Below are 18,927 nucleotides of genomic sequence, written 5' to 3' on the forward strand. Positions count from 1 at the left end.
TTCCTGGTTTCTGAAATTAGCAATGGTTAAGAAGGTAAAGCCATTCCCTAGCAGTGTGGTAGGGTAAAGAGGGACGACTGAGTTCAGTAGCGGCCCTTTTAAGGTTCAGTTGCCCACAGGGATGTCCTGTAGGCATATGAACAGATGGCCTTAGATGCTATGGATAGAGACCTGGAAAGCATATAGGGATCTGTGAGTCACCAGCCTGAAGACTGGTACCTGAAGCCATGAGGGTAGGAAAGATCACGAGGAATAGCAGATCAGGTGAGAAAGTTGTCTTGAAACAGTACCCTGAGAAGCATCCAAATGGGAGGATCAGATGGGAAAGAAGGACTCCCTAAAAGAAGCAGAGGAGGTATAGCAGAGATGCAGGGGAAAAACACGAGAGCGCAGAGGCACTGGGGGAGGGGAACGTGTTAAGAGGGCGCATGCGCAGAAAGGTCCGTGAGCTAAAGCCTAGATGCGTCATCTAGACTTGGTAGCACGAAGGTCTTTAGTGACCTTGGCAAGTGCAGGCTTAGTGGGAACAAGAAAGGAGAGAGTTCAAAGGCGAATTCAAAAGAGAATTAGTGGAACTATCGCAGGGATCGAAAAGAGAATTTAGAGTGGCTGAAATGTATTCCTAAAGTAATGATAAAGTCTTCACATCTATTCAGCAAACACAGCTTGAAACTATATTTTAAAACACTGCAACATAAAGATAACTGCAAAAGACCAATTAAAAGACTGAGGCCAAAAAATGTACAATCCTTTTCTTACACATAAAGGAGCCCAAAGTAATGGCTTTAATTAACTATGTAAAATACTTCAATATAAAAAGTTAGAATATTAGTTGTGGCGTGAAACTGGGGGCCCTTTTTGGTAAGTTGGTCACAGCAGGTGACACCAGGTTTGGGCATGATTTTTCCCTAAATTCACCCAGTGGGGGGAATTGGGGAGCAAATTTTAGACCTCACAGATCTTCTCTCTTTCTACCAAGAGAGTGAAGCTGCCACCTGGAGATAGAGGTATCCCCCAAGGAAACAGGACTTGCCCTGAGACAGAAGAAAGCTGAAGACAAGGGTCTCAGCTTGGGGCGGCTGAGAGAGACCCAGATGAAGCCTCAGATACTCTGGGTCCTGCAGCCCTGGGGGAAATCTGTCCCAAGTTGTCTGCCAGGAGGCTGCTAATAAGTTAAAACTGTTAGACTTAGTTCTGAGGGTCTAACAAAGAGCTATAAATGTTCAGAGACCATATGGTGAAAGGTTGGCAAAAAGGTAAGATTCCTTTTCAAGGTAATACCACTAAAAGAAGTAAAAGGATGGCTTTCAAATCCTTGGGTGTGTGTTCATGGCTGCCAAGTACTACATCAAGAAAAAGTTATTTGGCTGCACTGGGTCTTAGTTGCAGCATGCAGGATCTAGTTCCTTGACCAGGGATTGAACCCGGGCCCCCTGCATTGGAAGCTTGAAGTCTTAACTGCTGGATCACCAGATGAATTCCGAGTACTACATCTTTGATCATGCATGCAAGCATGCTAAGTCGCTTCAGTCGTGTCTGACTCTTTGTGACCTTATGGACTGTAACCTGCTAGGCTCCTCTGTCCATGGGATTCTCCCGGCAAGAATCCTGGAGTGGGTTGCCATTCCCTTCTTCAGTCTTTGATCATAGACCTGCCTAAATAAATAAGTAAATACTGGTTCTTAAAAATACCTTCCAGAAAAGAAAATACTTTGTATTCATAAAAACAGTGTTTGTTGTTCAGTCGCTCAGTTGTGTCCGACTTTTCGCGACCCATGGCCTGTAAAACACCAGGCTTCCCTGTCCATCACTATTTTCTAGAGTTTGCTCAAACTCATGTCCATTGAGATGGTGATGTCATAGTTTTGCTCAAGCTTCAGATTTATTTTGCTACAACTGATGATATATACCGCCAAGCCTTGTTGTACTAAAAGTTGAGGGGGTCACATGACAGGACTGGTGTAAGGCAGAGGTCACTTTGGCACGAGTGAGAAGTGAGAGGCAATAGATATTATCAAGCAGGCACCAAGAAAGACTGGGTGTCTGAGACACACATGAGAGTTTTCCTCCATAGTATACAAGAGATCACAGGTAGAAAACTCAATTTGCTGTGAAGAATTAACCAATAATCAGTATGCCAACAGTTTGTATATCTGGTTACAAAAAATATAAACTGTTGTATTAAACACTGAGCAAAATTTGAAAGTATTTATTTGTGTTTAAATATTTATTTATTTGGCTGTTCCAGGTCTTAGTTGTGGCATGTGGGGTCTAGTTCCCTGACCAGGGATCAAACCCGGACCCCCTGCATTGAGAGCAAAGAGTCTCAGCCACTGGACCACCAGGCAAGTCCTGAAAGTATTTTTATAGTGCACCAGGGACCTATATCCCACCAGCTGAAGACCACTGGAGTCACAGAACAAAGACCCCAGGGTTCCAGAAGAAGGTGCAGGAGCCAGAGATTGTGAGCTGATTTGACAGTGCAGTGGCAGGAGGGAGGGTCACCCTCAAGGAGGACGTGGGGGCACACAGGAACGGGAGACTTGTGTGGCCACCAGCAACCTGGCATGAGCTGCCCAGGCCTGTGGGGGAGGGAGTGGAACGTTTGCAGTTCTAGTTTTGAAACTAGAGAGCACACTGGTGCCAAAAATCCCTGGAGTGGCTGTTTCCAGGGTTGATTTTGTCTGGAAAAACTTGGAGGACTTGTCTGATATTCTTATCATAGTGTGTGTTTAGCTAGTTGATTTGGAAGACTTTTGGACCCCAATTAACACAGGGCTCAGTGCTTAAGGCAGTCACCAAATAGCTAGGCAGGAGATGCTAATTCTCCCCAGGTGTAGTTGATCCTAGGAAAATAGGTCACAGAAGCCCTGATCAAAAAGTAGGGGAGGGAGGAGACAAGGGTCAAAACCATTCTGTGAACTAGGTTACCCTCAATGGGGGACAGAGGATGTGCTGCTAAGAGCTAGAAGCTGAACACAAAAAATATATTTTTATGCTCTACCTTACTTTTTAGAAAAGATTTAAAGCATCTTACTGAGATATATCTCACTCAAAGGAGAAAATTAGATACAAAACAAATTTAGAACAAGGGAAAATTAGGTGTGGGTAAATAAACTGAAAACAAGAGAACAAGATTAGGCTGCCTGTTATAGAGTCCTTTAAGGCTGTTCAAGGCAAGCCATAAATAGGGTCCTGAGCGTCCTAGAGGCCAGAGCAAAGAGGAAAAAGCCCATTTAGAGGATTTCCACTGCATATAAGGTTAACAACGAAGCTGCTTTTTGGTCCTGGGAAAATTTTTCTCACAGGCTGTCTTAAAGGAGACACTGCAACAGACTGAGAAATCCTCAAGAGCTTCCTTGCAAGCGACATACCATCCAGAGTCACATGGCTCTTTTCTGATCTGCCCATCAGTGCAAGCTAAAGGCATAACACACAGGCACAGATCAAGAAAAACTCTTGCTTTTCTAAGAGAGGCCAAGAAAAGTGGTCCCTCTAAAGTGCAGGCCAAGTGTTTGCACCTACATTATAGTTGGGCCTAAACCAGGAATTAAATTTAAAACATTTCACACGGACATTTCTTGGGTAATTTTTTTTGAACATTCTTCCTAAAATCAAACTTTTGTTAAGATTTGGACCTAAGAGAGTTTGAAATTATATATTTCAGCTAAGACTTAAAGCAGAGCTACTCTATGCTGTTGATTAAGGACAGAGATGGGTTCCCCAGGTGGTGCTCGTGGTAAAGAACCTCCCTGCCAATGCAGGAGACGTAAGAGACATGGGTTTGATCCCTGAGGCAGGAAGATCCCCTTTAGGAGGGCATGGCAACCTACTCTGGTATTCTCGACTGGAGAATCCCATGGACAGAGGAGCCTGGGGGGCTGAAGTTCACAGGGTCGTACAGAGTCGGACACGACTGAAGCGACTTAGCACACACGCATCCAAGGGCAGAGACGTTTGCTCTAACAATCAACCCAATTTCCTTAGAAAACAGCCTAGGCTCATAGGCTGAGAGATTAAGTACAGGGGCTCTTAGAGTCAGACAGATCTGGGCTTAAATGTTACCTCTACTAGCTGTGGTATCTCTCTGCGATCATCTGATAAATGGGAGTCCATTCACGTCCACCAACATTTTCTGAGCAGCCACAGTGTGTGATGAAATAAAAAACTGTCGATGGTTGTTTGGGAGAATAGGTAAATGCATCTAAAATATTTAGCTCATTGACTGGTACATAGTAAACATTCAATAAACAGCAAAACTAATAAACATCATAAAATTTCTAGTTCCATTCTAACACATAAACATGACTAAGGTCTCAAAGTTCTGCATTACTAAAAATGGTTGCAATAATTTTAGTCTGGAAAATGTTCAATGTAAGCATTACCAACCAGCCACAAAGGCATCAAAATATCAAAAAGAGCACCACAGTTTCTAACCATGTTAACTCGCTGATGCACACATGTGTGCAAAGTTGCTTCTCACTCTTTGCAACCCCATGAACTGCAGCTCACCAGGCTCCTTTGTCCATGGTATTCTTGAGGCAAGAATACTGGAGTGGGTGCCACACCCTCCTCCAGGGGATCTTCCTGACTCAGGGATCGAACCTGAGTCCCTTATGTCTCCTACACTGGCAGGCAGGTTCTTTACACTAGCACCACCTGGGAAGCCCCAATTCATTGATAATTCCAAGATAAATGTTATGTCTTGTGGTACCTACATGAGTCAACCTGTTATCAAAGCCTTAGATATAAGCCAGTTAAATAATAGAGAACATCTGCCAAAATTATGATTCTAGTTGTAGAAGATAGAAGTCATGATGTTTTGATGTTCCTAGGGGAGATATTCTGGTACCTTCACTCATTTCTCAATTCGGTGATACTACATAGAATATAATTCTCCCATAAAATGCCTCTGAAAACAAAAAGCCTACTCAACCCTGAATAGAGAACAAAACTCTGCTGTATTAGGGATGCTGGGCAGGCAGCTAAATCACTCATTAGCCAAGAATCATCTAAAGCACAACAGTCCCACAGGCGTAATTCAAGTTCGTGCCTGAGCAAAAATATAAATGACTATATATCAGACTTCAAAAGCTGTCACACAGTCAAAACCTCAGATATTAAAATCTGCAGATGCCAATCAAGTTCATGACAAACCTTTCTTCTGGCTGCACTCAGTATAGCCAGGTATCCTTTGAGGCCACTCTGAGTTCAAAACAACAAAACCATGCTATCCTCATCGAGAGACATTTATACATTTCTTTCTGATATACCAGGGGAGCAGGCAGCTGGTCCAAATGCAGGCTTGACTCATTTGAGTGCAACTTTAAAAAGGAATGGACAATATGCATGTGTGCTAAGTTGCCTCAGTCATGTCTGACTCTTTGTGACCCCATGGGCTGTAACCCACCAGTCTCCTCTGACCATGGGATTCTCCAGGCTAGAATACTGGAGTGGGTTGTCATGCCCTCCTCCAAGGGGTCTTTCTGACCCAAGGATCAAACCCGAGTCTCTTACGTCTCCTGCACTGGCAGGCCGGTTCTTTACCACTAGTGCCACCTGGGAAGGCCAATGGACAATATACCCTCCTGTTTTATCCTGGATTTGAAATTACCTGCAGATTGTGGCTTCCCTAGAATTACCCAGATGTAGGCTTATGTGAGGATCAGCAGCTGGGCTTGGAAAGGAGAGGCCCATACGGTGCCCATACCATGCATCATTTGTAACACATCAGTTTCTTACCCATTGGGTCAAAGGCCAAGAAAAGATCAATAAAAGCTACAAATAATCTTATGCTTTTCCTGACAGATTTTGATATGAAGCGATGAAGAATGGTCAATGGGGTAATAGCTGTGCCTTGCTTAGAATGCTGCCACGAGAGACCAGACTTTCAATTCATCAAGAAGAAAAACGGCAAACATTTCAGACGGAATGCACTGCAAACTGATGAGTCTAACTATATTGGGGAGGGGGGAAATCATAGAAGCTTGTTTTTCCTTTTCTTTCTTTATTTTTGATGGGTTAGACTATTCTCTAATTCCAACCAAACTGAACCATTCATTCATTCAATTAATTTTTACTAAGTAACTAAAGCTAAGCACTGTGGTTGGTATGAGGGACACAGTGGTAAATCAAGAGCCTTGATTCCTGTTTTTAGAGGGTTTATAATTCATAACATTTTTTATGGAATTTAAAAAAGTGCCAGGGATAACAGTCTACCTGCAGAAGATGACATTTTAACCAGGTGCTTTTAGATGGAGCTTTTAAATCATCTACTCTATGAGGAAATATTATAGACATATTGGAGGCTTCCTTCTCAGCTCATGCTCTTTGAAACTGACTCTTCCCATATCCTTTCCAAAGAGAATCTGCCCACAAACTTTGCTGAGGGGGTCTAGGAGGCCACATTTATACCACATGACACTCCCCCCCCCCACCACCCTACCTTGAACTCAACTGTTTGAATCAAGGATAGATAACTGGACCTGCGGAATCAATACATAACATTCGTTTTGGAATTTGAAATTAGGGTCCGATGAATGGACTACAGTGGACACAGGGACTGTAACACTAGGGGTGGGGTGGGGGACTAGAAGTCAATTTAGTAATTTAAAAAAAACTGAATGAGAATTTAGTATATGCCAGGGCCTAGAAATCTCAAGAAAGACACAGTTTCCACCCTCCCCTCTAGTGGATGAGAGGATAGTTAGTAAACAAATATTGATTGTGATAAACACCATTAAGTAAATAAAGAGGATGCTGAGTTAGAGACCTCCATAATGAGGAGGATGATTTCAGCGAGGGTGATTGGGGAGGCCTCCCTGAGAAGATGGCATTTAAGCTGAGATCAGCGGTGAGCAACGCTGGGAAAGCCCATTCCAGGAAGAGGGAAGAGCACATGCAAAGGACAGGTAGGAACTCAAATTGTTCTAGAGGGGAAAATTAGGCCACCGAAGCACAGTGAGTGAGCAGCTTGTGGGAAGGTGGGAGAGGAAGGCAGAACAGGGACCATGAAGGATCTCTTTGGGCTTTGTAAAGGGTCTGGGCTTGCACTGCAATGGGCCACAGAAGAGATTTATAAAAGAAAAGATACTATATTGCCAACATTTTAAAACATCACTTAAGCACATATCTGTATACCAATGTTGACAGTAACATTATTCATAAGAGCTAATCAATAGGGGAATGGAAAAACAAAATGTGGTATATACACATGATGGAATATTATTCAGCTAGAAAAAGGAATGGAATTCCGATATATGTGACAACATGGATAAACCCCAAAAATATTGAAATAAATCAGACAAAAAAGGGCAAAAGGTGTATAATTCCACATAGAATAGGTAAATTCATTGAGACAGAAGATAAAACAGAGGTTGCAAGGGAGCAGGGGGGATGGGGAGTCATTGTTTAATGGGTACAATGTCTATCTGGAATGATGAGAAATGTTCTGAAAGTAGATAGTGCTGATGGTTGCATAACCCAGCGAATATATATAATGGGCCTGAATTGTACACTTAAAAATGGTAAATTTTATTTTGTGAATATTTCACCATGATAAAAAGAAGTATTAATAAAAACAAACAAACACCGCTGCTGGGAGAAAATGGACTGGAGAGAGGCAACTGTACTGTCGCAGAAGCTGGAGTGCAGAGAGGAGACTGGTACTGACATGCAGAGCAAAGTGAAGCAGAGAAACCACAGGGGCCGAGAGAAACAAGAAGAGCTGCCTGATGGCTTCCCAGTCACATGCAGCCCAGCTGTGATTCCTGCAGTGCATTCCAGCGAAATCCTCCCACACCCTTTCTGTGAATTACGTTATATTGGAGCTGGACTGAGTGGATCTCCATCCCTTGCAAGGAAACCATCCCTGATTCAGGTAGGGAACACAGCTAAGATGCAGCCTGGAGACTCAAAGTTTGAGGCCGCTGGATTCTAAAGCCAGACTACATCCAGCTCCAGGAGAGCAGAGCAGTTGGCTTTTTCCTCCCCGCTCAGTGTCGGGCACCGTGCCTGCCCCATGGTGGGAGCCTTCGACCCACAGCTGTTGAATTAGGGCTGAGAAACTCACCTGTGCGTCTGTAGAGTAGGCGTCTGAGTGCCATAGTCTCTCACCAAATGTATACTCAACTGAAGCCTAGGGAACCAAGCCCCTGCATCCCCCTCATTGCTGATCTGAATGGTCAGTTTCACCCTTCACAAGGACTTCTACCTAATTCACTGAACATCAGAAGAAGTTTATGCTAAAATTTTGATTTTACAGAATCCCAAGGACCCCTCTACAAACACCCAAGATCGACTGGGTTCCCAACAATATTCATCAAATCAAGTGTAAGAAAAATTGAACTGGCTTTCTCACGAACATAGGACACATTATATGGTTTTTAATTTGATAATAATCCGTGTTCATAGATGGGAGAAAACATCTCCTTCCTTAAAATGCTGGAGTCAGAATCTCAAGAGATCCTCACACGCAAAACTGGAACTTGCTCACTGCATCATTCCCAACCCTTGTAACCTCTGGTGGTGGTGTTCAGTCTCTCAGTAGTGTCCGACTCTTTGCGACCCCATGGACTGCAGCACGCCAGGCCTCCCTGTCCCTCATCTCCTGAAGTTTTGCAACCTCTAGCACATGTCATTTCCAACTTGGGAAAACTAGAAATGACCTGATTTTACATAAGGAGGAAAACTGTTCCACAGATCATTGTTGATCACCTTACTGGTCTATCTATCACACATGGATTAAAATGTTAACAACATAACAAGAAGATACTTATAAAATGCAGTTAAATGAAAAAGGAGGCATGCGAAAGTAAATACATAATTTGATTACAACCATGTAGAAATGGCACTTATAGCTATACAAGTTGGAAGGTATCAAAAGCAGATGAAAATACTTGCTGCAAGGTGGTGAAATTATACATAGAATTTTAAACTGTATTTAAAATTTACTTTAAAATATTTACAAAGTCAGTTATAAACACACACACACACACACACACACACACACACAAACTGAGCTGGTCAGTGAGCTGCCTTATCAAGCTGGGGATAACTGATGACCAGTCAGGGATTCTGTAAAGCAGGGTTTTTCCAAGGGTGGTTCTGGCAACAGTGGCATCAACCTTACCTGGGAACTTGTTAGAAATGCAAACTCTGAGTTAATCCCGACTTACTGAATTTGAAACTCTGGGGATGGCATCCAGCAATTTGTTTTAGTAAGTTCACCAGGTGATTCTGATGCCTGTTCAAGCTAGAAAGCACTTCTCTCATGTATGTTCCCAGTCTGATATTCTGTGATTTCCACAAGTCTATAAAGGGTCCATCCTACACACCTATGTTGTCTCCCCTAAACAACACTCTATTTATAAGAGCTCCATACTACTTACTAGATCAGGTTCAAAGTCTTCACCTGAGAGTCAACATCCTACTTGTGCTATCAAATTTCATCTTTTCCACTATGGTTAGTTAACAGGGACTGTGCTTCTGTGCATCATCTCATACAGTCCTCCTGACAACCCTATAAAATAGATAATACTAATAAACCCCATTTCATAGATAAGAAAACTGAGGCCAATCATACAACTAGTAAATGCTGGAACAAGAATGACTTCCAAGCACAAACTCTTAGGCACCACTGAGGTTCAGCGATGTTTACAGAGATAATAAGTAAGGGAACTGGTATATGAAGCCAGGCCTGTCTGATTTCAAAGCCTACCCACTGTGTAACCACTGAGCTCTTTAGCCCTGTACTCTCTGCTGGGCAGGACCATGTGCTCATTGCCCTTCAAATCATCGTTGCCAAGAATCATGCTGTTTGCAAATATCCTCTGTCTATCTTCCTTGTCGCCAACTCATATCCCACAGCCTCCAGAAGGCCTTCCAGGCTGCTTCCCTGAGATGCCTAGCCAGAAGGGGTTGCTCCCTCCTTCTCCCAACCCCCACCAGCGCCTGTCTGTGCGCTTCTCACAATATTTACCAGTTCTGAATTAGCCATGCACACGCTTCTTCAGTAGAGGTGGTGGTCTGAGCTGGCATGGTATCACCAGTGACTGACATAGAACACACACTAACCAAGTCAACCAGGGTGTCTTTTATGTGACTAAATGCATTCTTTAGGTATATTATGTATCTTATCTGCCCAGTAGGAGGACAGCAGGAGCCTTAAAAACAAGGACTTAATCTTTTACTTAATGCATATTTCCAAGAATATACCTGGGCCAGGTACACAGTCAAACCTGTAATATATACTTGAATTCAAGTAGAATGCTACTTGTACATGATTCCAGTACATAAATTTTTCTACTTTTTAAACCCTGCAATTAATGCAGCCTATATTAATACTTTACAAATGGATCCCATTAACTGAGTTTTTGTAAATAGAAATAATAAATTTAATGTTTTTAATAGTTAAATATTAACCAAGAAAATTTTATGAGCATATTTTCCTGAAAATTAGTTCAAATTTCCATGCAACTGGGGAAAAAACTCACAATTCTGTCTTTTAAAAAACTGAGGCTATGATAAAAAGAAAAAAACGAGGCTATGATATATCTTCACTATTCCTCTTTTAAAATGAAAGCATACCCTTTAAAAAAATCAAAACACAAACCCCAATCTCTCTCATTAAGAAAAATATGAATATTTTCAACCCAGATATCTATTACCTATCACAGTCATTTATCTAGTCCACCACATATACTTGTAACAGGGGGGAGAAAAAGAGCTCACAGATATTCTAACTCCTATCACATATCCAGAGATGAAGGGTACAGAAAAATTGGAATATGTATTATAATAATATATAAACCTCAAAAACTAGATTTAGAAACTTTTAGGAACAAGATAACATAAAAGCTAAACGCTACTTTTCCTAATACATAAATCATTTTATTTAATTACATAACACCATGAACAGAGAAAAATACCAAGCCACAACATATTTTTAACACACTGAAAGGCACAGATTAAAAGTACGTAACAGTAAAAACACAACAGATAAAGATGATCAAATTATTATTACAGCCTTTCAATAGTCATTCATTCCCATCCAGTCCTTATACTGTACCCACATGGTCTAACAGTAAATATACAACAAAAGATCTGAAGAGCTTGGCGATCCTCTCTAAATCGAAATCAATGTACTACCACTGAACAGACAGTGTAAACTTACCAGCTCCACAGATCCATAATGTTTCCTACTGAAATCCCCACGTCTACAGCCTAGGTCTTCCGAGACAGAGCTGGAACAAAAATGCTTCATCAGTATTATACATAGCGATCTGGCCACAAACCTTCTGCAAAAATCCACTACCATTTGCAAAAAGGGCTGCTATGGAACAGGCTTGCCCAGCTCCTCACTGCAGGGGAGCCTCCTTGCAACAGACACAGTCCTCAGCAGCCATTGCAGAGCCCGGCTCTCATGGAGCCCTCAGTAAGAAGAAAAACACCCGAGTCATCCTTGGAGGTATAGGCAATGACTGAATTAAATATTTAGTCATTTGGAATCGATTGACATTTCCCAGGCTACTGGTGGTTTATAATTTCATTTCTGTATAACCAGAGGGGAGAGAAACCCTGCAGTAAACTTGAGGCAAGGGACAAAGCTTGCAATTATCTTTCATTTAAAGAGAGCCTCTTTGTCCCAAATATTCTGCATAAAAATAACCAGCATTATGGGATGCTATCTAGGAGACATAAACTTTAAATAGGAGGAAAAAAAAAACTTCAAAATCCTGGTAGGCCCCACCCCCTCCCCTTTTATTTATGACAACATCACAATATGGAAAAAAGACTAGGACTAACAGAAAAATCTCAAAATCTAACTTCCAATTATATTTAGCTTTTTGGATGTGGCAGTAGCTAATACTTTCCTACTCCCTTCCCTTAAGAAATGCTTAAATCAGATAAGAAAAATCACATGCGTCTTTGAGGAAAAACAATTAAAACCAGGGGAAAATTGTTACTGCATTTGCATCTTGAATGCACAGTTACACACTCAAAAGACACATATCTTATTGAATAGTTGGTACAGAGAGGGCCCTGAGCAGTACTCATGAAACCACCAGAGATCCACAAATACAAACAGTTTTAATAAGTTCTGTTCTAATATGTCATGCAAATAACTCTAATAAAACAGAAAATAAAATTTCCCAGGAATGACACATTTAATATATCCCAAATATTTGGGAGTTAACATGCAAAGAAAGGTGCATTTAGTACCTTTTCATCCTTCCTTAAAAGGTAGGCTACATTTTCTAAATTACAGCCCTTCTGGCATGTTCAGAAAGAGACTGACTCTGATGCTTCACGGCCACAGAACTGACTCTCTGCCAGGACACTGTTTGATAGGCTCCAAGAAGGACAGCATGAGAGAAATGAGATTAGAGAGTCTAATGGTATTCCGCTTCCTCCATTTCACAGGGATGGCTGAGTTCATCGTATAGGAGAGATTTAACCTTTTGTAGTCCTCACTGCCTTAGAAGAAACCGTGCAACACATTAATGAAGGCAGCTTGGAAGGGTATGCTGGATACTTACCTAGGCTACCTTCCTGCTGCTAGTGACATGACTTTCCACCGAAAAATCTCTGAAAGAGGTGTAAAAGCTTCCCTCTGTGGCCAGCTCCAAGGTTAGCTATGTCCTCTATGCCCATTTTCTTAGCCCTTTTTGAAAACCCTCCTGGAGAATATTGCTGTTGCCTTACATAACAGTTTCAAGATCCTTCTCCAGCGGCCCTGAGTTACCAAAAGCAAGTGGGCTCCTGTGCGGGGTGCATCCACGCTCTTGAACAGGGGTTGGGCACAGAGCTGATGCTCAATGGTGGCTGACTGAGAGCTGTCTGCCTGGACCTCAGCCAACATCTTCAGTTAAGTTTGGCCCACGACTCACTCATCAACAGAAGCAGCAGCAGTGGTTTCTCACCCAAATGGCCAAAAACATGAAAAAGAGCAAGGATGTGGGGATCTGGGCCCCTCCCTGTGCTGCCCTCAGCACCACAGAGGGGGTTCCGAGACAGCGCCAGCTCCCTAACTTTGCCAATGCCAACACCCAGAAACAAACACAAAACAGTGTGATGACCCTACATCTGGAGCAACCATCTCCTTAGAAGCCTCAGAGAGGGCAGATGATGTCCTAGGGAAACAACTGACAGACATAAACAGAATATCTGCTGTGGGCTGCCCTTTTCCCCTTCTAATTACATTTCATCCAGTACACTGCAGAGAGGGTGCTTGCTGATGACAGGGCCACGCACAACTGTAAGGGAGGCATTTCTAGGGCTACAGGAGGCACTCAAACCAGCCGTAGTAGAAAACCCACCCTCTTCCCCAACTCCCTGGCCCCTTGGCATCCAGCACAAGGGCTGTGTTTAGGGGGACCACCCAGAGCTCTAAGAGGAGCTTGGTTCTCCCCCAAGTCCCCAGAGTCTGGCCCACTGCTAGGCACAGAATGGACACGCAGTAAACGTTTGCTGTTTACTTCACTCATCTTTTGGATCTCACTAGCTGTTGCCTGACAGTGCCCTCAGTGATCACTGAGGCAGGCCACCTATTGACCTTCTCCCTGATAAGCCCCTGGACGTCACTCCATCAGTCCAGACAGGCCTGACCCAAGAGGCAGATAGGGCCACATGCATGCCCAAACCTCCTTCCTTTCCTCTGGGACTTGTCGCTGGACTTCATCTCCTAGCCCCTCTTTCAGGGAGTGTGACCATGTGACTGATTTCTGGCCAAGAGAATACAGACCCAAGTGATGTGCCTATGGGCTCCCATGGGAAGCCTGCCTGCCTTCCCCGTGGCCAGCAAGAGAGGACCACAAGGACCCAGAGGAAGGCAGAGGTCCAAGATGGAAAAAAGCCAGGTCTCTGAATGACCAAATGGAAGGTCATGCCTCCAAGAACATCTGTATTAGAATGTGATGTGAGCAAGAAATAAACATTTAGTTGTGTTCATTACGCACAGTTTGGGGTTTACCTGGTGAAGCCTCTGTGCTACCTGGACTATTACAGAAGTCGGTATCTTGCACTGGGGGTGCTACCATGGCAACAACCTAAAATATGTGGTGCTTCATAGGCAGGCAGCAGCCAGGGAGGAAATGGTCTCAGAGCCTAGAGAGATGGAGATCTCCGTTATACAGTAGCAAACTAGGTGATAAAACTCGCACCTACAATAACTGAGGAGGTGGATCTGTGCTTTCTGAGCCTGTAGCCCTAAGGAATGTGGCTGGACAGGTCAGAGTGAGGCCATGGGCTGGCTCCTACTGACTGACCTTAATAAGGCTTTTTACAAGGAAGAGATGAGCCCAGGTTAGAAGTGGATAGATTTCAAGCAAAGATAGAAGGGACTAGAGAAAGTCTTGAGACCAAGGGCCTCACAGCCTTGAGAAATTGCTGTTTCAGGACCCCACGCAATGAGAATTCTGGCCAGTAAAATATGGGTAGAAATGCAGGGCACCTCTTCCAGACCAGGCCCATACAGGTTTCCCATGAATAATCCTGGCTCTCTTTCCTCGTCCACTGGCTCTGAGAATGGCTGTGAGAACCAAGAAGGATGAAGCTACACTATGAAGGTGCCAGATCCCTAAATGAAGAACACAGAAGAACCCAAGTAGGCACACTCTAACTGGGCTGTGAGATGAGAGGACAGAACTTGTACTGCTTTAAGTCACGAAGGTTCAAGGTTTATCTGGTAGAACAGGTGATTTTATCTTCATGGATATAGCTCTCCACAGGTAACAGAAAGTACTGTAAGAATAAGTCCCACAGAATGTAAACTGATAGAGCCATTATGGAGAACAGTAGGGAGATTCCTTAAAAAATTAGGAATAAATCTATCATATGGCCCAGAAATCTCTCTAATGGACATATATCCTGAGAAAGCTACAATACTACATGACACATTTACCCCATTGTTCACTGTAGCACTATTTACAATAGCCAGGACATGGAAGCAACCTAGATGTCCATCTACAAATGAATGCTTAAAGAAGGTATGTACATATATACAATGGAATATTACTCAGCCATGAAAAAGAATGAATTTGAGTCAGTTCTAGTGAAGTGAATGAACCTAGAACATGTTATACAGAGTGAAGTAAGTCAGAAAGAGAAAAATAAATATCATATATTAATGCATATATATGGAACCTAGAAAAATGGTACTGATGAACCTTTTTGCGGGGAAGAGATGGTGATACAGAGACGCAGATGTAGGGAATGGACTTGTGGACAAGTGGGGGAAGGAGAAAGTGGGACGAATGGAGAAAGTAGCATCAACATGTATACACTATCCTGTGTAAAATAGATCGCTGGTAAGAAGTTGCAATGTAATGCAGGGAGCCCAGCCTGGCACTCTGTGATGACCTAAAGGAGTGGGATAGGGGAGGGGAGGGAGGCTTAAGAGAGAGGGGATATATGTATAATTATGGCTGATTCGCACCGTTATATGGCAGAAACCAACACAACATTTTAAAGCAATTTTCCTCCAATTAAAAAAAAAAGAAGTCCCACAAAAAAGGGGTCATCAGAGGGCTGGTGGGCCAACAACTATTGAGGTCAGTACACTGTGGCCTCCCCTGCCTGTTTTTGAACACTAAGCTTTATTGGGATGCAGTCACACCCTCTGGTGACAGGCTGTCTGTGGTTGTTTCCATGTTTCAATGGCAGAGCTGAGGACGTGCAACAGAGACCTGCAGGGCCTGCAAAGCCCAAATCATTTACGCTCTGGCCCTTCCCAGAAAGTTTGCCCAACCCCTGCCCACAGACGCAAGAATCCCTTTTGCTGGTGTCAGCTCTACCCATAAACTGTGATTAGGATGCCAATGAAAATAGCAGTGTTTATTAGAGTCCATCAGAATCCCTGGGGGAGCTTTCTAGAAATGCAGATTCCCTGGCCCTTTTCCCAGAGGCTGTGATTCAACCTGACTGAGATTTTAATAAGCCGTGGTGGGAACTCTGATGCAGGTGGTTCACAGACAGTGTTTTGAAAAATACTGCTTTTCCAGATGACTCTGGAATCCCTGGGAAACCTGTTAGCCATTCTGTGGCATTTTTATAAGGAAGGACAAGGCCTTGATCAAGTTTTCCCTGAATGGGAGGAGGTGTCACATAGTGCCTCAGGGCAAGGGCCTCAGTCACAGACAGGGGTTCTTAAGCCCCCTGGGCATTAGTTCTCGTGTATAAAATGTGGCTGATCATATCACTTATTTAACAGGGTTATACAGAATAAACTAAAAAGAGCAGATAAAAGTTTATTCTAGGCATAATATCTATTACATGAAAACTACTCAATAAATGTTAGCTATTATTATTGCTCTTTTTATTAGTATGAATTCTTCTCTGGTTGTTAGAGAGTCCTGGAAAGCGGCTGCAGCCTACATGATTATTATTAATAACTTTTAAAGAACTTAAAACAAGATGCCTGTTTTTTCCCCCCTGTGGTGAAACGGGCGATCTAGGGCCAAGCAGCCCCCTAGGGCAGGGCTGAGGGCAGCACCACAGCTCAGCAGACCATCACCTACCTGAAAGTGTTCGCCTAGCAGTGCGACCTCACCTAGAAAATCCTTGGGCCTGAGAGCAGGTCACTAGAACAGGCAGGTGCAAAAAAGAACCAGTAGGTTCAAGTTCCTCACAGACAAGGTGGTCTGGCTCTAAATAGAAATTCTGTTTTAGCAAATTAACGTGTGAGGATGCTGGATCACGCTTTGCAAGCATGAACAGAGCTGAGGACCATCATGTTACATCTCTAAAGAAGGCCTGGGATGAGAGCAAAGATTTCCAGACCCACACAGAGGCTAGAGAAATGACCATTATGTAAATCAGGATCCCGGAAAGCAGGACAATCCCCTGTGAAGAGTAGATGTTATGGAAACTGAAAAAGGGGGGGAAAAGAAAGCTGAAACTCGGCGATACAGTTCCTTACTCAAGTGGCCCAGAGATTAGTGACTGACTCTAACAACTGGCCAGACCCCACTAATCCAGGCCTCAGTCATCTCCAGCCCTGTCGGCAGGGTTAAAACCAACAGAAGAATGAGATTCTTCCTGGATCAGCTGAAAGAAATAGTGAAAAGCAACAGGCTTACCAACAGCAGAGCTCAATGTCAGGAGTGCCAGGGCACCACCTCCACCCCCTTGATAAACAGATAGTAATAGACAGATGGAAGGGATCCCCCTATTTGAGGGACAGAGGAGCTGAAAAATGTGCCAGCTGACAGACTGAGGCTTGGAGGGAAAGCAGGGCCTCCTAACAACAGGTACTAGAATAGCTTACTGCACATAAGGGAGCAGTTGTCTCTCCTTCTGGAGATAATGACAAAAAAAGCAGAGCTGCAATTATACATTAACTTCTAATGATGAAATGGAAGAATCTTGTCCTCTTTTGAAAAGATTTCAGACACCAGGAAGTAGGAAGTAAGCAAGAGGATTTCTGGAGTGTTAGGGTCTCAGAAAAATCTAAGTCTCTGGATTCTTGCTCCAGACAGCATCCTGTCCCCGCACTGAGCATCTGGGTTCCCAGCATTATGTGCTCCTGATCTTAAGTTTAACATCCATTAGTGAACTCCACCAATCATAAAGTGGTCAGATATGCCTGGATCTGAATGTCAGCTCCATGGTACAACAGCTCTGTGGCCCCTGGCAAGTTAGTTATCCTCTCTGAGCCTGTTTCCTCATCTGTAATATGGGCTTAAAATAATCTGTTTCTGTGGGAGGATTAAAAAATATCATAAGGCACTTAGCACACCTGACACATAAATGAAAGCCGGCTATTCTATTCAGAGACCTTGCCTACCTTGGTCATGACCATGCCCCATGCGCCCGGTTCAGAGCAGGCTGCTCCATGAATAGTTATGAATTGATGATAGCTCTTAGGGCTTCCCCGGTGGCTCAGATGGTAAAGAATCCGCCTGCAACATGGGAAACCTGGGTTTGATCCCTGGGTTGGGAAGATCCCTTGGAGAAGAGAACGGCTACCCATTCCAGTATTCTGGCCTAGAGAATTCCACGAACAGAAGAGCCTGGCGGGCTACCATCCACAGGGTGACAAAGACTCGGACTGAGTGACTTTCACTTCACCTCTGGTGGCCTTTGCCCTTGCTGAATGCAGATGGGTTCCTGCCCCCTTCCCCCTTTCCCTCTTCCACCATCCATCTGCCATTGGATATTCTGACATTTCTTTCGGTATATTTGATGTTACTTCCACCATTATTCAGCCATCTTTCTCACTTTAATCTTCATTTCTGTAATATTCTGAAATGCATTCCTCCTACACTATTTCTGTGCCCAATTAAGTTTCTGGACATAGACAGGTGTCCCTAGAACTTACTGGATTCTCTGCTATTACTAAAGTCTTGTGGTAATTCACTGCAAGTTTCCTTTCAATAATGACCTCTACCAGTGCCCTTGGAGTTCTAACTAAAAGACAGCAACCACACCAAACACTGGTGAAGACACAGAGCAACCACACCACTCATAAACTCTGGGTGGGAATGCGCAAGGTAAGCCAAGCCTCTCTGAAAACCAGTTAGCAGTTTCTTATAAGATTAAACACGCACTTACCATATGACCCAGCATTTGCACTCCTGGGCATTTATCCCAGAGAAATGAAAATATATATTCAAAAATATCTATACACAAATGTTCACAGCAGCTTTATTCATGATAGCCCCAAACTGGAAAAAGCTTAGAAATCCTTGGAAGGGCCAATGGATAAAGAACCTGTGGTGCACACACACGTTGGAATGTCCCTCAGCCCAGAAAAGGAGCACAACACTGACAGACGCAGCAACTTGGGCAATGTCCAGGGAGTCGCGCGGAGTAGAAAGGACCAGTGCTAAAAGGTGACATACTGCTGTGATTCCATCACACAACATTCCTGAGGTGACATTCTTTAAAATTATAGAGGAGGGAGGTGGGTTATGAAAAGGTAGCATA

General features: G+C 43.4%; 1 protein-coding gene across 2 annotated transcripts in view; it reads right to left on the minus strand.

The window, feature by feature from the left end:
- GARNL3 (GTPase activating Rap/RanGAP domain like 3) overlaps positions 1–18,927 on the minus strand; it is a 165,717-nt gene that overhangs the window by 107,737 nt on the left and 39,053 nt on the right. For both annotated transcript variants that reach the window (XM_069580126.1, XM_069580125.1), the window contains exon 3: positions 11,174–11,243. In XM_069580126.1, the coding sequence (XP_069436227.1) occupies positions 11,174–11,243 (70 nt within the window). The remainder of the gene's footprint in view (positions 1–11,173; positions 11,244–18,927) is intronic.

This window comes from Ovis canadensis, chromosome 3 (genome assembly GCF_042477335.2).
Source record: "Ovis canadensis isolate MfBH-ARS-UI-01 breed Bighorn chromosome 3, ARS-UI_OviCan_v2, whole genome shotgun sequence".
Taxonomy (NCBI): domain Eukaryota; kingdom Metazoa; phylum Chordata; class Mammalia; order Artiodactyla; family Bovidae; genus Ovis; species Ovis canadensis.